Source organism: Salvelinus sp. IW2-2015, linkage group LG28, assembly GCF_002910315.2.
Source record: "Salvelinus sp. IW2-2015 linkage group LG28, ASM291031v2, whole genome shotgun sequence".
NCBI classification, from domain to species: domain Eukaryota; kingdom Metazoa; phylum Chordata; class Actinopteri; order Salmoniformes; family Salmonidae; genus Salvelinus; species Salvelinus sp. IW2-2015.
The window spans coordinates 7,605,020-7,629,107 of NC_036868.1; the positions used below are offsets into that span (position 1 = coordinate 7,605,020).

The window sequence follows — 24,088 nt, forward strand, 5'->3', positions numbered from 1 at the left end:
ACTGTACTGACATTGCCATAGGCTACCATCCTGACATTACCATAGGCAACTGTACTGACATTACCATAGGCTGCTGCCTTGACATTACCATAGGCAACTGTACTGACATTACCATAGGCTGCTGCCCTGACAATACCATAGGCAACTGTACTGACATTACCATAGGCTACCATCCCTGACAAATTACCATAGCAACTGTTACTGACAATTATAGCGCCTACATTCCATGAATGCTACTGCAACTGTACTGACATTACCATAGGCAACTGTTACTGACCATTACCATAGGCTACCCGTCCTGACATTACCATAGGCAACTGTACTGACATTACCAGAGCTGCTTGCCCTGACATTACCATAGGCACTTACTGACATTACCATAGGCTACCATCCTGACATTACCATAGGCAACTGTACTGACATTACCATAGACTTACTTCTGACATTACCATAGGCAACTGTACTGACATTTACCATAGGCAACTGTACTGACATTACCATAGGCAACTGTACTGACATTACCACCATAGGCAACTGTTACTGACATTTTCCATAGGCTGCTGCCCTGACATTACCATAGGCACACTGTACTGACATTACCACCATAGGACTGGTACTGACATTACCATAGGCAACTGTACTGACATACCATAGGCTGTGCCCTGACATTACCATAGCAACTGTACTGACATTACCACCATAGGCAACTGACTGACATTACCACCATAGGCTACCGTCTTGACATTCCCATAGGCTACTGTACTGAATTCCCATAGGCTACTGTCTGACATTACCATAGGCTACCGTCCTGACATTACCATAGACTTACTTTACTGACATTCCCATACACTACTGTACTGACGTTCCCATAGGCTACTGTACTGACATTACCATAGACTACTGTCCTGACATTACCATAGGCTACCGTCTTGACATTCCCATAGGCAACTGTACTGACATTACCATAGGCTACTGTACTGACATTCCCATAGGCCAACTGTACTGACATTCCCATAGGCAACTGTACTGACATTCCCATAGGCTACTGTACTGACATTACCATAGGCTACCGTCTGACATTCCCATAGGCAACTGTACTGACATTCCCATAGGCAACTGTACTGGACATTACCATAGGCTACTGTAGCTGACATTCCCAAGGTACTGTTACTGACATTTCCCATGAGCTACTGTACTGACATTACCATAGGCTACCGTTCTGACATTCCCATAGGCAACTGTACTGACATTACCATAGGCTACTGTACTGACATTCCCATAGGCTACTGTACTGACATTACCATAGGCTACTGTACTGACATTCCCATAGGCTACTGTACTGACATTACCATAGGCTAGTGTACTGATATTACAATCATGATTCAGAAGCTAGGGAGAGAGATTTGTAATTAGCTAGAGAAGAATGGATACATTTTTTCTATGCTAGTTAAGGATACTATAGGCTTAGTTATCACGTTTCACATTGGATTTATTATCTACAAAAAGGTATGACGTGTTTCCAATTCTCTTGCCGTTCTGCACATAAGCTTTTCATAGATAGCTAGCTCAAGCTTGTTAGCTAGCTAGCTGAAAGGACATTCAAAGTTCCTCCATAGAAGCCACTCCTCCTGGGTATAATTCTGTGGACCTAATTCAGATAATGCATGTCATAACAAGATGCACAGCACTTCAAGCCTCCTCCTCAACCCTCTCTCGCTCTCTCCCCACCAGCAAAATTTCAGTCACATCTTGCACCATAGGCTACACTTGTCTTTCCATCATGCATGTAAACAACTAGCTTGTCTGCTCTATCCACACTGATTGGTGAAGTAATTTAATTAGTTAAARGTATAAAAACGCTGATTTCACAGGTTAAAAAAGGAACAGAAAGGAGCGATATTTTTCGGGTTTGAACTGGTTCAGAACTGTATTTTGCTGGCCAGAACAGTGGAACGGAACAAAAAAAWTTGCGCTTCTGTTCAGAACGAAACGATTGGAAAAAATGTTGGTTCCAACCCTTGCTTTTGACTAGAGCCCTATGGATCCTGGTCAAAAGTAGTGCACTATAAAGGAAATAGGATGCCATTTGGGATACTGATATCATCTCACCAAAGGACAGACTCACCATCACCATCATCAACCAGTCTCTTAGACGGAGCTATTTAATAACCACTTTACAACCCAGTTTATACAGTAGATGTAATATATTTCCCTACTTACTCAAGATAATGTTTATTTAGGGACAAGCATGTTAAAAGTTCATATTCTGTTAACTCATACCAAAATAATGTTGTTTGTCCACACCATTCTGTAGTTGGGGAAGGCCCACACCAATCCAACACAGAAAAGCTGCTTTTTAAGATACTTAATAAAAAAAGTTGGAAGGAAAACTATTTAACTCATACTAAAATTAATTATAGGTCATATTTCATAGAAACCTGGAAACACAGGACAGTTACTTTAAAGAAACGGGCTCTTTCTGAAACATGACCCTTTCCACACCTGAAACACACAACCTCTCATGCATTATGCATAATGCAGAAAGAGTGAATGAAAGGGATCCTGCTTTGGTGTGTCACAGAGTAATCTCTCATGGACAGACTACGTAAACATAAATGGTACCGTAGATCTGTCATGATACAACGGGATGGGTGAGATACCATAGTAACTCACTCAACACACATTGCTAATTTTACATAAAACAGGAACAGATTGATCTTTCAGGGGAGATTTCCACAGAGATGGAGGAATGGTGACTTATTTTCTAGCTATCGAGGCAACAGTAAAAGTCTTTGGACAGGCATTACATTATTAATGCATGCTAGCTCCAACCCCACACAGCTCGGAACCACACAGCTCCTTCACATGTGGTGTGTGCCCCAGTTTTGCGGGCCAAGTGTGTGTATGTGATGTGTGAGTGTGTGACATCAATATGTCAGTGGAYAATTGTTATCACTATGACACATCTATGGGTGGTGAGGGTTGGGGGGTTCTGAAGGGGTGAGGCTGGAATGACAGGAGTGCTGGGAAGGGGAAGAAAAATGTTGGCTGCGTGAGGGAGATTGCGTCAGTCACAGAGTTAAGTACTACCTGCTACAGAGAGCTGAGGAGCTGATGAGAGCTGAGAGTGGAGGGAGAGGTGATAATTGGTAATCATGGTTCTACATGGTCTCACTAGCACCATCGCTACAGTAGCACATCTCCCTCTCTCCTCGTCAGCTATAAGACCTCACAGATTAAATTAAAACACTGTTAGGATGTCTTATATCCTCCCTGACACCATTCATCTCAACACCATTCATGGCAAAGAGACAGTTGATATTGGACTGAGAAGATATGAAGTGAATAGTGATAAAAACAGGCTGATGATGAAACAGTCAAAAGAACCAGATTGGAGTGAATGTCTGACTGTGTGTTTGACCAGGTGTGGAAACTAAGATGTTGTTCTTAATACTATGTGTTATACAGTAGGTGTTGTAGATGTTAAGCTCAGTTGTTATACAGTAGATACATACCTCCTCAGGTAGGCTGAGGACCAAGTCATTCTCGGCCTGTCCCACCAGAGCCTGCAAGAAGTATTCTGAGCAGGCGGCCAGCACGGCCCGGTGGCCGCGGAACTCCTTGCCCTCCACCAGGACAGTCACATCGCACAGGATATCCTGCTTCCGCTGGTCGTTCAGGCACAGGAGGATATTGGTACAATGAACCGTCGACTCATACACGTACATGGGGGCTTCAGGCTTCTCATCCACGGACATTCCGCTCACGCCCTGGAAATAGAAGCACAATGGGGTGAGAGGGGGGTGGGGTTCAGCTTTCAGATTAATGTGGCGAGCCCTGTTGGTGAGCTAGTGCATACCGCAGGGCTGACATCAGTGGGCCTCTCCTCATCTCCCACGGCCCAGCCTACTTCACCAGCCCCAAACACAGTCAGCCCCATGATTGAATGCATACACCATGACCAGATCAGACCGCCTCAGCTCAGCTTTACTCTCTCAAACACCCCTTATAGCCAGGAAATATACACACTCTCAAACCGCAAGTACCTAACACATTCCCACTCATACACGCCCTTGCATGCAAACACACAAGCAATAACACACATCCTCCCACATACACACACCTCCACATAGACTCATGTTCCTGTACACAGCCCACACAGCCCCCCCCACACACACACACATCATACCGCAAACAAAAAACAGCTTGCATACCCTATGCACACGGACACTGATACAGTAGCACAACAGAACACACACTCCCTGTCTAAAAGGTGTCATCCTTTCACAGAGACAGACAGAGAAGAAAGTCCTCAGGCTCCTAATCTAAGAAGGTCGGGAGGGACTATATGAGTGCCACTCAAGCACACTCAGCACAGAATAATAAGACTCTCAAACAGGAGAAGAATGAACACCAGTCATACAAACTCCACTCGAGCCTCCTCGCCAGCACTGTGTAAACTGTGTAAAGGAAAACAGTGTCTATACAGTTGTTTATGTTGCTTTAATCCCTCAGAAGCCTGATATTTGGCTTTGGTCCTTGCAGTCAAGCGCTTCCACCCACAGTCATTTAGGCTGTACTAAAGGAAGAAAAGCATAATGGATATTTAAAAGCATTTCGTCTTATCAGTGCTCCACATACACACAGTGCAGGGAGAATTGAAAGGACTGGTTCTCTCTGCAAAAAAGGATCCTTCACAACAGTGTTTCCCAACCCTGGTCCTCCAGTACCCCCAACAGTACACATTTTTATTGTAACCCTGGACAAGCACACCTGATTCAACGTGTTAACTAATCATCAAGCCCTCAATGAGTTGAATGACGTGTGTTTGTCAAGGGCTACAATAAACCTGTGTACTGTTGGGGGCACTGGAGGACCAGAGTTGGGAAACACTGCTTTACAACACATGATTATTACACATGATGAGTATGTTAAAGGTATACTTCGGGATTTTGGCAATGAAGCCCTTTATCTACTTCCCCAGAGTCAGATGAACTCATGGATACCATTTCTARGTGTCTGCATCCTGTAGGACGGAAGTTAGAGGTAGTTTTGCGAGCTAATGCTAACTAGTGTTAGCGCAATGACTGGCATTCTATGTTATCTACTAGCATGTGTGTAACAATAAAGTCAGAAATCACGCTAATGCTAGTTAGCAACTTCTTTCGAACTGCAGGCAGAGACATAAAAAATGGTTTCCACGAGTTGATCTGACTTTGGGGAAGTAGATAAGGGGCTTCATTGCCAAAATCCTGAAGTATCCCTTTAAACGTGAAACGACTGAAGAATATTGTTAAATGATCATATTGCTATAGAAACCAAGTAATAAACACAGATAGAGCCTGCCGGACTTGTTTCCATCATATAATGAGTTTTCACATCCGCAGGGCTTGCTGTTCTTAGTAAATCAGAGCTGCATGACTCCATAGTTCCTTCAAAACACACATAAGAAGCTCTGTTCTGGGAACCGGCAGCACATTTCCATGAAGTCAGTGTCAGGCCAATTTTCCCCTCTGCTCAACCACTGGCGATAGATAGGAATTCAACTATCTTTCAGCTATCCTTCTGCAGATAAATCATACGGAGGCACTCTATAACTGACTCTCTTTTATGCCTGGGTTTGCTTACTCGTCAACCCCTACTTCATTCCTGGTTCTACACGTAGAACACAGATAACTTTGTGTACATGTAGTGATCAGTCACATTAAAAGGAGTCCCTAGTGACCGGCCAGGCCATGCTTTCCTTGACTGTCAGACACTGTGCCACATTTGGAGCAGTCCTGGCTCTCACTCAGACAGCTGAATATAACATCAGTAAAATAGCTCTAACACACCGCCTCGCCTCAGTGGACGACAACACTACTGGTGAGAATGGAGGCTTCTTCCCCCCCTGCAAACGGAAATGTCTCTGTTGAAAATGGAAACTCCTGTCTTGTAAATGGAAATGGACTGACCGGAAAACACTACTCTGCTGCTCTGCCAGGGTAGTGAAATATCACCTATGTCCATTTCCTACCAGGAATGAGAATCAGACAGTGCTCAGGTTTTACACCTCAATAACTACAGTGCAAACTATGTAGTCATCAACTACATGAGGGAGAGAGTTCTGGCCCTTACCTCTCCAGGTTTAAAAACAAACCTAATTTGATCTCACTGCTTTTACTAGACCAGCCATCATTGCAGACCCTCATATCTTTTGCTGTGGTATGATAGGGCTGGTGCGGCCATGCGGGGGCCGGTMTGTAACCACTGTCCAGACATTTACAGTGGTTGTCTGAGTGGTCGGTCCCAATTATTGTTCAGTTTTTATTTCCACCATACATTTCTCAGTGTGCTTGGCAGGATAATGACCTGTCTTCCAAGAATAATGTCTCCAGATGTGGTTGCAAGGTTCATAACAATCCAAACATGCTATTTCTAACCCTGGAATGTGCGTTCGCCTTGCTTCCATTTCAGAAGTCTGTTTTGCAGCGGGGAAGGAAAAATACAGGGACGATACACACAAACACACACGCACGCACCACAAAATAGCTGGTTATGGTCGCGTTCTGATTAGAATTGCTGAGGGATGCAAAGCTCTTCTTTTTTTTTTTTAAGTTAATTTAGTTTCTACCGCAGCTCTTTTCACTAACTGATGCAGCTAACCTGCTTTGTGACTAACACTCCTGTACAGATCAAAAGCGCAGTAGTGTGGTGATACGTTTCCGACAAGCCCATCAACAGAGCTGACTCTGGGCCTAGGCACAGCTCTATTCTCCTGAAGCACCAACACTGATTAACACTAATGTAGGGCCTCCCGGGTGGCGCAGTGGTCTAGGGCACTGCATTGCAGCGCTAGCTGTGCCCAGGCTCTGTCGCAGCCGGCCACGACCGGGAGGTTCGTGGGGCGACGCACAATTGGCCTAGCGTAGTCCGGGTTAGGGAGGGTTTGGCCGGTAGGGATATCCTTGTCTCATCGCGCACCAGCAACTCCTTTGGTGGGCCGGGCGCAGTGCGCACGCTAACCAAGGTCGCCAGGTGCACGGTGTTTCCTCCGACACTTTGGTGCGGCTGGCTTACCGGTTGTTAAGAAGTGAGGCTAGGTTGGGTTGTGTTTCGGAGGACGCATGGCTTTCGACCTTCGTCTCTCCCGAGCCCGTACGGGAGTTGTAGCGATGAGACAAGATAGTAAGTACTAACAATTGGATACCACGAAATTGGGGAGAAAAAAAGGGGTACAATTTATTTATTTTTAAACACAAAAAAAACAACACTAATGTGGCTGGAGAGGAGTCAGTTCTCAGCTCTTTACACTTTACCAGCGACTCCTGTAATATTATACAGTATATTAACAAAGACATGCATACAAGCGTACATACACAAAGTACGCACACACACACACACACACACACACAGCTTATTTGAGTTCAATGTGCTACTACAATGCATCTATACTGTACAGTAAACAAAGGAACTACTACCATCAAAGACCCATACTGTCACCATCCACCAGCCACTTGCAATACCTTTCCTGCAGACGCCTTTATGATTGCAGTTAGCTGTCGCCTGCATGCACTGTATGAATGGACTCGTGGTCTGTATGTGGACCGTCTGCACCTTGACTGTAAAAGCCTTTCCTCAGTCCATTCAACTGACTGACTCCTGACTCCTGACCACCAGCTGAAGGATAATAGCCTAGCCAGTAGAACCCAGTCACCTCCCCTCTCACAGGCTCAGTGGGGTTAATGGGGTTAGTGGGGTTACTCACGCACACACACAGACAAAACAGTGGATGGTTTCAGTCACCTATGACATGGCATTATGATGCGTTTCGGGTTAGGGGGCCCTGTAGGAGAGGGGGAGTAAGAGCATCATGATGGGCTCTGTGACGTGTCCTCTCCTCTCTGTGTCTCTTAGGCATGTGCAGAGAGGGGATTGACGTGAAGAGAAGGGGGAGCAGAGGGGAGAGGACTCTCTTTTCTCTCTCTCTTTTATCTCTCTCTTTATTATCTCTCCCTCTCTTTTATCTCTCTTTTATCTCTCTCTCTCCTGGGTGTTTCATTCCTCCTCTCTTTTATCTCTCTCTCTCTCTCTCTCTCTCTCTCTCTCTCTCTCTCTCTCTCTCTCTCTCTCTCTCTCTCTCTCTCTCTCTCAGTGCGGAACAAAACAAAGCCTAAAGCGCCACACTCATGACAGCAGAAAGGTCACATAACTCAGAAACAGGGCATCATCTACCAGGGACCAAACCCCCTTCCCACATGTACACCCTGGATGCCATGACAACGCACTCCTCCTCAGACATACACGCCTTTCTCTCTACAGCCATTTTTACAGAGTATGGGATGATGTGAGGTATCTTAACAGACAACACAATAGAAAATTAGAGACTGTTCTGATGCCAGATGTCTGTAACTACTKCGAGGATGTGTATGACTTTAATTGTAACATAGTTTCTAATCAGAAAATCTGAATCACTCTCTCTCTCTCTATGATGGCATTTGCTGGAAGTAAACAAGCCATGTCTGCTGCTGTAATACTATTAGGATTGTGTCCCAAATGGCACCCTATTCCCTTTATAGTACACTACTTTTGACCACTTTTGACCAGGGCCCATAGGGTGCCATTTGGGACGCACKCCAAGTCTCCTGAGCAGTATGTATTTAATACTAGCAAGACTACGAGTAATGGGAGAGAACATTGCGTTACTGTGTAATGTGTACCATTAGGACAGGAGGCCTGATGCCAGATGTCTGTAACTACTCCGAGGATGAGCATGAATTAAATTGTAAATTACCAAATTAAGTAGCTAGCGATAAGAAATGTGCTTGGAGAGGTAATGTCAAACAGGCAGCTAAGGCAGTCAATGTCAAACATGGCTTTAAAGGTGATAAAACCACTAATTGAAAAAATGTCTGCCTGGGGGAAATAGATAACCCCTGCCAATATACCATAAACATCGCCCAGCACCATCCTATGACTGACAGATAAACAGACGGAAAGACAAACATGTGTGGCCCCCATTGCCTGCTGTATGTTCCTATAAATGCCTATATTCATCTTTGTACTTTCTCTAAAATGAGGGATCAGAGCCCTCCACTCACTTCAACATGAAAGTCAACCCAGATGACTATTCCCATTAAGTGGCAATTTCCTCATCTCAATGGTCTCAGGCACCTGCATGCTTCTCTTCATGCAGATCTCTCCCTCCCACAGGACATTAGAGAATTCTGCTTATTCAACCACCTGGAGGGCTCCGTGTGTAATTGTTCAACTGTTTCAAAAGTCATGTATTGGAATGAAAACGACGACGTAGTAATCCATGTAGTACGTGTTCTCTTGGCCATCAAGGTCATTATTTCCTCAGCCTGTTAAGGGTTTTGGTGTGGGGCTTTAGGTAAGTTAATTGTAGTAGATTAATGAAACCAAATCATTGAGAGGCGCAGACAGACAGACACCTGAGAGGGCCGGGCAGAGAGCTGTTAAGTTGGTGACAGCATCTGTACAGATGTGTTTCCCTAATATAGAAATCAATAATACAAAGGTATATTGGTATTCATCTGCTTGCTATTTGGGTTTTTAGGCAATGTTTCTGTATAAGCACTTTATGACATCTGCTGATGTAAAAAGGGCTTTATAAATACATTTGATTAGATATATAAATAACAGACAGTAGTTTAAGTGAGCACATAGGTGTCATTGATAGTCAGCAATATTAATATAATTTTTAACTCGTGAAATGATGTTGTAGGATAATTTACACAAGAGAGTTTACACTGAATCTATGATGCATTAAGTAATAGAGGTCATAACATGTCGAGATCGTTGTGGTAGAACTTGACTGGCCTGCACAGAGCCCTGACCTCAACCCCATCGAACCTTTCGGATTAATTGGGACACCGACTGGAAGCCAGGCCTAATCGCCCAACATCAGTGCCCAACCTCACTAATGTTCTTGTGGCTGAACGGAAGCAAGTCCRCMCAGCAACATTCCAACATCTYGTGGAAAGCCTTCCCAGAAGAGTGGAGGGTGTTATAGCAGCAAAGGGGGGACCAACTCCATATTAATGCCCATGATTTTGGAATAAGATGTTRGACGACCAGGTGTCTTTTGGTCATGTAGTGTATGTATTGAACATTGGGGGCTCCTCAGAGAAGGAATGGGAGGACCATCCTCCTCAGTGAATTATWAAAWWWWTTTGAATAGTGAAACATTWAAAAAAATATCCTTTTTAGATAAAACTATACTAAATATATTAATGTAACCAAATCATTGATTAAAACACACTGTTTTCCAATGAAGGTCTACAGTAGCCTCAACAGCACTCTGTAGGGTAGCACCATGSTGTAGACGGAGTACAGCTAGCTTCTGTCCTCCTCTTGGTACATTGGCTTCAATACAAAACCTAGGATGTTCATGGTTCTCACCCCCTTCCAAAGACTTAAACAYTAATTATGACAACTTCTGGAGGATGTACTCRAACCTGTCAGAGCTCTTGCAGCATGAACTGACATGTTGTCTACACAATCAGTGGACCAGCGAATTAYTCTAGTACTGAACGCTATAGCTAGCTAGCACTGAAGTGCATAAAATGTGGTGAGTAGTTGACTCAAAGAGAGAGAAAGACAATAGTTGAACTGTTTTTAACAAATTAATTTTCTTCAAAAATGAAGGAAAAGCAAGAGAGAGGGAGATAACTATATTTCATAATTTGTTTCCAGTTTCACTTACTTAGCTAGCAAATGCAGCTATCTACTTTAGCCTACTCAAACAACTGGCTCAAACAGATGCTATGTTAGCTAGCTGGCTACAGTATGACTATCCAACACTGGAACTCTTCCAAGTCAAGGTCAGCTTTTAGTTTTACTAATTTATTGCCACCGGAACATGCCGGTAAAACTGCTAAACTGCTTACTGACTGTACACTGTACTGCATGATTTTAGTGGGTTTACTAACGCGTTAGTTTTGTTAGCTATGCTGACTATGACGTTACTATCTCTAATATGGTGACAACAATGTAGGCTGTGTGTAGCGGTTAGCGGTTATGATAAAGTTTGGCTTGGAAAGGTTTTTTCAGCTGGTCACAGACAGCTGATGTGTTGTGCATTGAAGTCCACAAGCAAAGGGAAAAGTTGAGAGGAGGAGAGTGCATAGATGTCAGAAGGAATACAATGTGGCTGCTATGAAAGTGAACTGTGTTTACGCGTGATCAGGGGTGTATTCATTCTGCCGATTCCGTTGAAAAACGTTTCTTAAACGGAAGCAAACAGAACGAAACATAACAGCAAACAGATAAACATACCTGAATTTGTCCAATAGAAACCCATGTTTGCAACTGTTGGACTGATGATTACACCTAGATCAGTTAGATGCAGGCAAAAGTGTGCAAAGCTGTATTGAATGTGTCACTGTCCATGTGTCTATGTGTCACTGTCTGGCACKTCAAATTTTTCTCTCYACCTGTGTGCACCTACGTTGTATACATTAATTCATAGACTAGGTTGTAGCAAACCTCATGATGGGTAAATTAAAGTATCATGTAGTAGCCTAAACATATCGCTGGTCCATTGAACTGGGAGAATGGAATATAAAGGGCAGTCATCCAATATGCTGAAATAGAACTAAGGAAATGTTGAAAAATTAGCGTCCTCCCTCATCTTAAATGGAATCGACCGCCACTGGTAAAGAAGGGGTGGCTATGAGAAGACAATGCATTGATGTATTTAACTCTGGGTCTCCTCAGGCCACAGAGAAGGGTTGCAGAGGTYTCAGACAGACACAGAGACAAGTCAGGCTATGCCGGTGTTCATTAAATCCCAACTCGATCAACAAAAGCCCACCCGGATAGAGATCAATATTATGTCACTACGCTCCGATCCCGAGCAAGAGCAAAAACAGCAAATTATTAACTTTCGACCAGTAGGCTGCCAGCACTTTAAATATTAATGTAAGGGATTCTGTTAGAAAAGAGGAATGGGATCCGCTCTGTTTCTGGTGGTTGTGAAGGAGGGAAGAAAGAAGAGAGAGGGAAGGAGGGGAGAGAGGAGGAGGGAGATGGAAGAAAGAAGGAAGGAGAGGGGAGGAGGAGATCTCATCTGATTTTGCACACTGCCGTAGGGGACTTGGGGGACTTGTTTAGTAACACCATTAAGAGATCTGTACAATCCAACGTGTTAACAACTAAGGTAGTTCATGTCTTATAGAGGCAGGCAGAGGGRTATAACCTTCAGCACGTGAATCAATACTAAGAACACCATAGGGATTCACCCTCGAAGAAAAAACAATTAGTGAAAAGTACAATAGTATAGTCTGTGTAAACTATCAATGGCAACGGTTATCCAGATTAAAGTAGGTTAAAATGCTGACGTATTGCTGTGAAACATGAGGGTGGTCATGCAGGCTGTTGTGCTCCTTACACATGTATCTAGCAGAGTAGTTATTCCATAGGCTCCACATCACAGAGACCTCACTCATCAGTCATCACTAACTGCTGATTGAAATGAAACATACATCGTACTGTATGCAGATGTAGGATCTTAATTTGAGCCAGTTTGCTACAGCAGGAAAATAATTGTGCAGCAACAGGAAATMTATATTATTATGTGGATTATAATTAATGGTGTTACCTACAGAGAAAAAGGACTCTCCTTGAGYGTATCAAATTCATTCTAATGATGATGGAGAATCAAATTAGAGCTCATTAATTCCATCGCACAGGGCTTTAGTCAAATTAGTATGTCAACGCAAGCAGTAACAACTAACAAGATGTTTTGAAGCAGTCTCTCATTTAGACCAAGATGTAATGAGGTTGGATCGATCACTCAGAATTAAATTGCTTTAATCGCAGAATCTACTTTACGACAGTGCTGAGACAACAACTATGTGGRTTGCCAACAAATAACAACACAGAAAACCACTTCCTGACAGAAATGCACCTTATGTAGCTCATGCCTGGAAACACAATATAGACAAACGTGCTCGTATTACCTCAGATGGATTTCTCAACTGGGCCAGTCATTCTGTAACTCTCCTTCTCACTCGGGTAACTTTATTATGTCTCGCTATCTGTTGCTGAGTACTGAGTACATCTGTGCATATGTGAGTGTGTGGGTGTGTGTGTACGGTGTATTTGTGTGTGTATCACTATGTGTGTGTGTGTGAGTGTGTGTGTGTGTGACGGCATACCAGAGTATTTTAGGCCTCTTTCTGCTTAAGCTGCAGCTTGCATGAATCATGACTTCCCACATTGTAGGTCAGAAAGTAGGATGAGTCATAACACTGTCTTATATGGTAACAGACTTGTGACATATGATAGAAACACTGAGTTACCTGTGGACCTGGGCTATCTGGTCCGCATGGACACAAATGTAAATAATGTTCCCAGTTGCATCATATTCTGTGTCAACTATCAAATTGACACTGTGATCACACTATAGAGTCTAGAGAAACACAGTAGAGACTTTAAAGCTTTGAGCTTGTCATGAAAAGCGCTATAGAAATGTAATACATTATTATTATTATTATTATTAACTGCTTATTTCTGAGCTGGAAATTTAAAACCAAAAATATATTTTGAAGGTAGATGAGGCAACGGCTGTCTTCAAGAAGAATACGGTAATCCCCTACATCCAGATACCGGAATTTTACCTAGCAACTTGATGTTATTTACATGGTAAAAATGTAATAAGTGCAGGGTACATTCTTTTGTGTGTCTAATCTCGGAGAGTATCACAAACTACTAACCTTAACTTCTGCACCTCAAGCAAATTCCTCTCACGTCTCCATTGTGTCGATGTTTAAAAGCCCTTCCTCCTCCTGAGATCAGTTCAATCATTACAGAACCCTTTCTGCTGAAGCTCAACAACCACAGGCACCTGGGCCATATCAACCACAGGAAAACTCTGACGTGAGCAAAACACCCACTCCATCACATCACATTGCCTGAAACAAGCAAAACACCCTCACCATCACATCAGCTTGGTCTGAAACAAGCAAAACACCCTCACTATCACACCAGCTTGGCTGAAACAAGCAAAACACCCTCACTATCACACCAGCTTGGTCTGAAACAAGCAAAACACCCCTCACCATCACACCAGCTTGGTCTGAAACAAGCAAAACACCCTCACTATCACACCAGCTTGGTCTGAAACAAGCAAAACAACCCTCACCATCACACCAGCTTGGTCTGAAACAAGCAAAACACCCTCACTATCACACCAGCTTGGTCTGAAACAAGCAAAACACCCTCACCATCACACCAGCTTGGTCTGAAACAAGCAAAAACACCCTCACTATCACACCAGCTTGGTCTGAAACAAGCAAAACACCCTCACCTCACACCAGCTTGGTCTGAAACAAGCAAAACACCCTCACTATCACACCAGCTTGGTCTGAAACAAGCAAAACACCCTCACTATCACACCAGCTTGGTCTGAAACAAGCAAAACACCCTCACTATCACACCAGCTTGGTCTGAAACAAGCAAAACACCCTCACTATCACACCAGCTTGGTCTGAAACAAGCAAAAACACCCTCACCATCACACCAGCTTGTCTGAACAAGCAAAACACCCCATCACATCACATCAGCACTGAAACAAGCAAAACACCCCACACATCACATTGCCTGAAACAAGCAAAACACCCACACCATCACATCACATTACCTGAAACAAGCAAAACACCCACACCATCACATCACTTGCCTGAAACATGCAAAACACCCACACCATCACATCACATTACCTGAAACAAGCAAAACACCCTCACCATCACATCACATTACCTAAACAAGCAAAACACCCACACCATCACATCACATTACCTGAAACAAGCAAAACACCCACACCATCACATCACATACCTGAAACAAGCAAAACACCCTCACCATCAACAGCTTGGCCTAAACATGCAATACACCCCACACCACAATCAGCTTGTCTAAACAAGCAAAACACCCTCACCATCACACCAGCTTGGTCTGAAGCAAGCAAAACACCCTCACCATCACACCAGCTTGGTCTGAAACAAGCAAAACACCTCCAATCACACCAGCTTGTCTGAAACAAGCAAAAACACCCTCCACCATCACACCAGCTTGCCTGAAACAAGCAAAACACCCTCACCATCACACCAGCTTGGCCTGAAACAAGCAAAAAACCCACACCATCCCATCAGCTTGACCATAAACAAGCAAAACACCCTCACCATCACATCAGCTTGGCCTGAAACAAGCAAAACACCTTCACTATCACATCACATTGCCTGAAACAAGCAAAACACCCTCACCATCACATCAGCTTGGTCTGAAACAAGCAAAACACCCTCACCATCACACCAGCTTGGCCTGAAACAAGCAAAACACCCATACCATCCCATCAGCTTGACCTGAAACAAGCAAAACACCCTCACCATCACATCACATTGCCTGAAACAAGCAAAACACCCACACCATCACATCATCTTGGTCTGAAACAAACTGCCAAAAGGGAGATACAGTAGTTGGGGGTATTTCAGATGAATCTGGTTACCACAAGGAATTTGAGCGTTGCCACTAGAGCCAGAGCTGTGTGGTGATTGGTGAATGGGCGGCTGGGCGCATGTGCTAATTAAGCCTGGTGATTGGCAGACCATGGGGCTGCTGGGAAGAGTGTTTCCGAAGTGGGATTATTCCCTGAATTATTAATGAACGGGACCCAATGGAAGGGTCTGTCTGGCTGAGGATGGGGGGTGGGGGGGTACTAGGGGGTTATGGGAAGTGTTGGAGAGGAGCCAGATGGAGGGATTTATACAAAACAACACCAAAAAAATCCACCAGAGACAAAAATAATAATAATATGAAAATGTTGATGAGATATTTGGCAATTAAATAAAACTTCACCTACTAATGGAAAAAAACAAACAACAACAACCTGCGAATGGAAACTCTTCTCACAGGAAGGAGGTGACACCGAGAACCACCCACGGGAAGCCTTCAAAGGCTGAGGGTGTTGTTCAGTGTGTGTGGTGTGAACATGTATGTGTGAGTGCYTTGGAGGGCATTCATCCGTTGATATAGAAGTGAAAAAGCAGCTTTTCACACACACCACAGCACCCTTGAAGGTGTGATATCTAGCTATCTAGCGTTGTAAGAATAGATACAAGTGCTCTCTCTCAGTTGTAGCGTGTGCATGGATGTGTGAACTATAAAGCACAGACATGTTCAAGATCCCCAGCAGAGATCAGAGAGAGACGCTACCAAGCTAAACCATAAGGCAGAGATGAAAGGCTTCATTCAGGGTGATGACTGATTGTAATTCATCTACGTTGAGCATAAATAAATAATAWGTTTCTCTGAGAAATCAGAGCTCCAGACAAAGATTGCATCTCAAATGGCACCCTATTKCCCATGTAGTGCACTACTTTTGACCAGAGCCCTATGGTATACATTACATTGGGAATAGGGTAACATTTGAGACACAGACAAAAGCTCCACCATGGTGAAAAAAATGTCACATGACAATACTTCCTGTTTCTATGGTTATTTACAGTTGTCATGTTATGCCCCATTAACCCCAGTTCTTACAAGAAGCAAGATTATACACTAGGAAGTAAGAGAGCCATACTGTACGAATTGTCCTTTCTCCAAAATGTGAAGGATATCACTCATTCATCATTTTTTTATTAATACATTCATTAATGAAGACTTTAGTTATTGCTTTTCAACCACAGTTTCAGTTTTGAAATGTGAATGGGAGGGTCAGCTATTCACCCTGCAGTATTTCCTCTTTAAACTCAACAGCTGCAAAATGTGTTCCTTAAAATCAAATTGACAAGAAGATGAATAAAGGAAACATGGTTATACTAATATACTAATGCCAATTGAATGGTAAAGAATGACAGATCCACCATAGACAACTACAGCAGACTGGACTGGATAATCTGTCTAGAGTTTCCATAGAACTTTCTCACACATAGCCTCACTCCCTTTACTATGCTATAAGGTAATTGGACAGGTCACATAAATGGATGTCATGCAGTGTGTCACTAAGGTTGTCTAGGGATACACTGCCTGCCTGCACACCCGCTGCTGTCAGTTCATGACYTGTACTGTGGCTGGCTATGGTGAGGGGGTTGCAGTATGTTCACACATACCAACACAACACACCAGTGACCCTGGTCCTGGCCAAGCTGAGGGGACCTTGCTCACATTACACAGACACAGAGTGACTGTCTGCCAGTGCCCATACCAGGTCAGATGACCTGCTGGCAGAAACACTGACAGGAGTGTAAGAYAGCTAATCTGGGAGCTGAGGTGAGGCTGCAACACATGTGAATGTATGTGACTGGGGATAATGAGTCTGCATGTGCACACTAAGACAAGCAGAATAGTAGGTTAGATTAAATGTTGTGAAATTAATGCCATACAGATCATGAACAAATCCTCTAATAATAAATTATACCACTCWCCACTCATCGTACACACAAGTCAAGTGATGTATTATTTCATATGCAACATCTGCGTGATTTTGCCTCCTACAGTGGTGACTCGACTAGTAACACCACTTCCTATGGAATCCCCATACCTTAGACCAGTGGCTCCCAATCAGGGGTACTTGGACCTCTGGGGGTACTTGAGAAGACTCATGAGACCATAGGTCTACTGGTAAAATGCACATGAGGGGGTACTTCAGGGGTACTCTGGGCAGAGCAACATTCAGCTGGTGGTACAGCAACCGAAAAAGGTTGGGAACCACTGCCTTAGACAGTCATGATACGGTCAATGAGGGGCTGACACAGAACAGTCAAGTTGGAGCAAACCCAGACGTGATCAGTCAGAGAAGGAGATAGGAGGTGTACGTAAGACAACCCATGTGTGTCTGAAATACATTGAGAGGGCACGAACTGAAAGGTTATGGTTGAAGTAAGCACAGATGTGACACATACTGTGGTTAGTGTGGGTTAAGACAACTCTGTAGGTGACTCAAACTGAGAAGAGAAATCCACTGATTAGCATATGCACTCTTGTTGTACGTGAGAGACTTGAGACACGCTGGAAATATTCTGAGGGAGGAAACACTGACTGTACCTGTGGTGATGATCAGCGTGATTACAATAATGCCATTTCAATCACTGCCAGAGGTGGAAATGTTATGTATGTGAGAAATGCAAATGTTATGTARGTGAGCAATGCAAATGTTATGTATGTGAGAAATGCAAATGTTATGTATGTGAGCAATACTCACCATTGCTCTTTGAGATGAGTACTGGTTGAAGTATTGTTTTGGTAGGTGGTTTTGTCTCCTCCACCACATGTTGTTACTTATTATGGACAGATATTAATGCTATGTGACAAATGCTATCTAGTATCAATGGTGCTCAAATCTGAACTTCACCTTAATCCAGACATACATATGTTACCCTTCATACCTTCTTCAATTATTTGTATTTGTATTTATTAGGGATCCCCAAGGCAGCAGCTACTCTTCCTGGAGTCCAAACACATTAAAGGCACTTACATTACAATATAAAACAAAAGACAAAACAGTACATCATATAACATTATTACATCACTACATATCTACAATACAAAATGTATAATACCACCAAGGTACTGTTTACATGATCACCTGTTTACAGGGCCACTGGCCAAATGTTTACAGGGCCACTGGCCAATCTTACACTCTTGGGCCTGAGAGATCAATATATATCTCTGGAGCTATTGATTTCTGCTTGATTAAAACACTGAATCTTAACAAGTCCTCCAGACAAGACCAAGGAGGGGGGGAGGGGAGGAAAGAGAGGTGAGTGCAGCCAAGGTCTTGTGAGGGTCAACCATTATAGATTGTACCATTATAGAACTATATCTATTGCAGAAGAGGCTGGTTGAAAATGGTTGGTTGAAATGAGTACAATAGAGTTTCTATCAAAAGGGTCCGTATCTACAGGCTGTTGTTTTTCCTTTTTCATATTGATTCTGTTTGTGATGTAACTATTCTTCTCAAGACGCCCTCGAGAACAAGATGTCCCATCTCAAGAGGTTTATCCAGCCCACAAATATCGAAATAAACGCAAATGAATAATGGTTTCTATACATTTCAGAGCATAGTGTGTTGTAGAGATACTGTACAGATTAATAGAGCTCCACCAGATATGGCTAGTTATTCATTCCATGGCAGTGTGAAAGTATTTTATTACAGTCTGGCATTTTCAATGACTCAATAGAACAGATGAGAGAGAAGTCCCATTCAGGCCTAGTGTAATTATAACTTCACAGACACACCGCCACTTTCAACTACTTCCATTGTTAAAGAACAGGAGCTCTGTCTGATTTTCATGCCAAAAAGCTGCAGAATCATACAGAAAAAGCTGCAGAATCATGGCCTGGAGTATTTTCTATGTTTATTTTAATCTGAGGTATAAAGACAACCTCATGCAACTAAAGCTATCCAACTTCTATTTTTTATATGTGCTTTTTCTGGCCACACATTTCCTGTTGTAGGTCAATACAAAGAGGTGAATGAGGAGGACAAGTGTAGGGGAATTAATGTAACTCACATTCAAATGATTTATTTCATGTGTGATGAAACCAAGGCGATAGACAGTGGGTGTAAAGAAAAACCTACTGTGCTAAGGTATATCACAGCTTGAAAATAAGCATTTCCCCCAGCAGTCAGTCAGTCAGAATGAAAGTCATAGAGGGCCAAAGAGGTGTTTTATAGGGCAGCCTTCCATGGCCATCCATCCCTTTGGATCCTTCAATTAAAAAGATACGACAATAGACTGGGCCTCAAAGTGAAGTCCCTCCTCACATATGTAGATGTCTTGCTGGCCTGAGTCTTACTCTGGCCCTGACACCTGACTGCGTGTTTCCCAAACATCACTCTCTCCTTTTCAACTCACGTTTGAAGTCAAGAGCAGAGAAAATACAACATTGACTGATGTAGCAGGCCATGCAGTGTTCCTTCTGGATACCGGGATCTCGGGGAGAAAAAGTGCACGCAGGCTGTTGCTATTTGCAGATGAGGGCCAGAGGCTGGCTGAAATGACACGTTGGACCAGGAGGAGGTCTGCGGACAGGAGGGACATTTGCTTTTCCAGTGACGACCTGGGAGCACAGCTCTTGGACGGTAATGATTGATGCGCTGTGTCTGACTGAGCATGATCCTAAGCGTTTTAGCTCTAGTCTGTGGGCTAGCCAGAGCAACCACGCACAGACTGGACATGCCTGCCTGGCCTCAGCCCGTCTGCCTGCGAGAAGGCCACTGTTCTAACTCACACATAAACGGTCCTTTTTTCGTCCCGCGGTGCGCCGCCACTTTCTGACTGTGGTCAACCTCTGGCGAACCACAAATTACTCCCTAAAACGCAGGCAGACAGGGCAGAGGAGAAACTACAGTTTGTTTGTTTATGGTTTTGGCTGCACACTAAGTCCCCCCTTATTTTTAGCAGTCTAATCTGTCAATGGATTTATAATGGCCGAGACTTCACAGATGAAAAAACATGAATAAAAAAAGAGTAATGCCAAAGTGTACCCACCAGGGTTTTTTTGTCTGATCTCTCAATACTTAAAATACCCCAGGTTTAAAATGGTAGAGAATGTGAAATCTGTGTTCTGTACCAAATGTTCAGGTTATTTAGATACCAGGCGGCAGACACATTATCTAACATTAAAACATTTCTGGGACAACTACCATTGGTATGATGAATCATCAATGTGTGGCAGTGGAGGCTTCTGAGGGGAGGACGGCTCATAATAATGTCTGGAACAGAGCGAATGGAATGGAATCAAACACAGGGAAACGACGTGTTTGATGTAGTTGATACCATTCCACTGATTCCGCTCCAGCCATTAACACGAGCCCGTCCTCCCCAATCAAGGTGCCACCAACCTCCTGTGGTGTGTGGAGACTAGGGATAGGATTCCTACACATACAGTACAGTACACAGCCTGCTGCTAATCTGCTGTCTCTGTATTGAAGTGCTTGATCAAAATGACCACACACAGTCAGACATCGCTCGCTCCCTCTTCCATAGGCTTTTAATAGAAACAAACTGTTCTAATCCAATCTTCTRACACCATGAAACTAGGCCTCTGGGACTGACCGACTGGCCTCAGTCTCAGCCTCTAGCCTCCCTATTACGGTTCTTAAAGAGATGCTCTGCTATTTTGGCGACTAAAAATGATTTTTTTAAGAGAGAAAGAGAGAGAGAGAGCAAATTACGTAATGCAAATGTGATGTAGTAAGCTATTTTCAGGGAACACTTTTGGCTCGTGAGTGCTATTTTCAGAACTACTGGCTAAAAAGTATACAAAAGTACCAAATAATCTCTTTAATATGAGTAGAAAGAAACACGGACCAGCCCACCATGGACAAAAAATGCCCTTTAGAGCTGTAGCCTGCCCGCCTGCTAAGGAGTCAGTCTAATCCAATAAGAAACTGTCTCACAGCGTAATTATCACAAGGGAGGAAGCTACCGTACACACGCACAACCAGGAACGACAAGTAGTAGTAAAAACACAAACAAATATGCAGTAGTGCTGAAACTGGATCTGTACCACAGCAGCAGACGTTTCCCTCCCAACAAACACACTAACTCTCTACCACTGTCCTCTTGAGCCTGCCTGGCACACTCCCAGACAATAGAACCATCAGATCTGATTTGCCTTGGATCTGGACTCTGCAGTCTATCTAAACTCAACACGCCACACCCCGATAAGGGCCTGCTCTCTGTGATGAAGCGATAGTAGCTATGTGATTTATTTGCTCTCTATTTGATGAATGGGTCACATTCCAGCCTGTGTCTGGTGGAAACCCCAGCAGGCAGCTTTAGCCTGTCCTGGGAGGGCTGGAGGAGAGGGAGAGAGAGTGAGAGTGAGAGGGAGGGAGGGATAGGGAGAGAGAGAGAGAGGGAGAGAGCAGAGCAGAGCAGAGCAGATGAAGGAATGCCCATATCCAGGTGAGAGCAAGGATTGTGGCGCCTTGCCATAGAAAACTACAGGGAAGACCTCTGACTCACTGAGGGGAGGCTATAGCTGTGTCTAAAATTGCACCCTATTCCCTATCTAGTGTGTTATTTTTGACCTAAGCAGGGTTCAGGGCACAAAACCTATGCCTCTCTTTGATCCCTCTATGCTCTCCCCAGTTCCATCCATATGGAACAGCCATCCATCCCATAGACACATTTTCAATATCCTCGAAAGGCAAAATACCCAGCCAGGCATTGGCCAGTCCTGCAGTTTAGGCCTATGTGCTCAATAACATGCTACATGACTTGCAGCATACGCATGTGAGTCAGGCCGGCTTTGCCTATCAATCTCATTTAGTGTGAGGTCTGTGCATACAGTGCAGTACTGTGAGGGTCTTCAATGAGACCAGGATAAAGCAACAGAAGCAAACTCTACATGTATGTATTAGTCTCTCAATGTAAACGTGTGCCAAAGTGAGTATATGAACGCTCTGCATGAACTCTCTGCAACTCGAAACTGAGTCTGACTTTGAAAGAGTTTGTCAAAACGTACTTTTTCGGTAACACACAGTGATTTAGATCAGGGGTTCCCAACTCCAGGGTTTCCACAGCCACATAGTCAAAAATTGCTATATTGTAAAAATTCATGAAAACAAAWATAGGCTTTTTGGTCTTAATTTAAGATTAGGGTTAGGCATTGTCACATGAATTGACGCTGGAGAGACGAAGCAGGTACGGGGAGTCAAACATTTAATAACGAACGAGACAGGAACAGCGTCAGCAAACTAATAATACAGACAAAAAACAATTAATGCAGCAGCGGGGAACAGAGCAAGGAAACTGACAAATATAGGGGAGGTAATAAACAGATGATGAGTGAGTCCAATATCGCTGATGCGCGTGACGAGGGAAGGCAGGTGTGCGTAATAGATGGCAGGAGTACGTGATGCAGGGTAGCCTGGCGCCCTCAAGCACCAGGYAGGGAAGAGCGGGAGCAGACGTGACAGGCATAAGGTTAGCAGTGTGGTTAAGGTTATGGTTAGGTTTAAAATCACATCTTAAGAAGATCAATTGTAGAAATAGGCAGGGTTTATGACTTTGTGGCTGTGGTAACTAGTGACGACCCAACTCCACACACTCCACACAAATTCTGATTCAACTCATTGAGGACGTGATGATAGGTTGACAACTTCAACTCATTGAGGGCGTGATGATAGGTTGACAAGTTTAATCAGGTGAGTTTGTCTGGGGCTACAACAAAAATGTGTACTGTTGGGGGTACTGGAGGACTGGAGTTAAGAAACACTGCTGTAGATGACTGAGGTTTGTGAAAAAGCACACTGTGAACTACTCATGACAATGAGGCAGTGTTGATGAACGACGTGCCTGGACACGACTGGTATCAGAGGGAACATAATAGAGGAGTTATCATGTCAAAGGGTGAGTCTGTGGCTATGTCCCACATGTGCCTATTCCCTATTTAGTGCAATACTTTTGACCAGAGCCGATGAATACAGTGCCATTTGGGAAGCAGAATAGTCTCTCCCTCTCCATGACCTTACTCCTCCACACCAAAATACTTGCTTTTTACTGGGAGAGCTCATAAAAAACCAAGCCCAGACTCCACCTGTCAAGGCGTTAGCCAGCAGTGAGTCATGGCAGGATTTATCACTGCTTTCTCTGCAGAGTGAAGGTCATCTGAGGGAATGGCTGGCTGAAGTAAACCAGCCAGCTCCCCTGGTCCTGCTGAAGGAGGCAGACTCAGAACAGAACAGTACCTGAGTGCTGTTAGCCTAGATGACTAGTGTGTAATGGAGAAATGCATGGGGGAAATGTACTGTAGCATTCCATTAGGATTCCTTCAGTAATGCTCATCCCACTCCTTTCACATCTTGCCTGAGAGAATATAATAACTTTTTCCCATTGCTGCGGAGGTAAGGTGGGGAGAGGGGGAGTAATGGGGGGTGGAGGTGAGGTGAGATGGGGAGAGGCGCACACACACACACAATCCACCACCCACGCAATGTGTAAGCCCCCCCCACACACACACACACACATACACACAACACACACAACACACACACAACCATGTGTACCCCCCCCCCCCCCCCCACACACAACACACACAGCAAGAATATGCTCTGAATGTCTTAAAACAT

The 24,088-nt window shown here is 43.8% G+C and overlaps 1 protein-coding gene across 1 annotated transcript in view; it reads right to left on the reverse strand.

The window, feature by feature from the left end:
* The window catches only part of LOC111954617 (transcription regulator protein BACH2-like), a 124,604-nt gene that overhangs the window by 37,593 nt on the left and 62,923 nt on the right, over positions 1–24,088 (reverse strand). The window contains exon 2 of the mRNA XM_023974483.2: positions 3,516–3,770. Within this exon, the coding sequence (XP_023830251.1) occupies positions 3,516–3,758 (243 nt within the window). The 5' untranslated portion in view covers positions 3,759–3,770. The remainder of the gene's footprint in view (positions 1–3,515; positions 3,771–24,088) is intronic.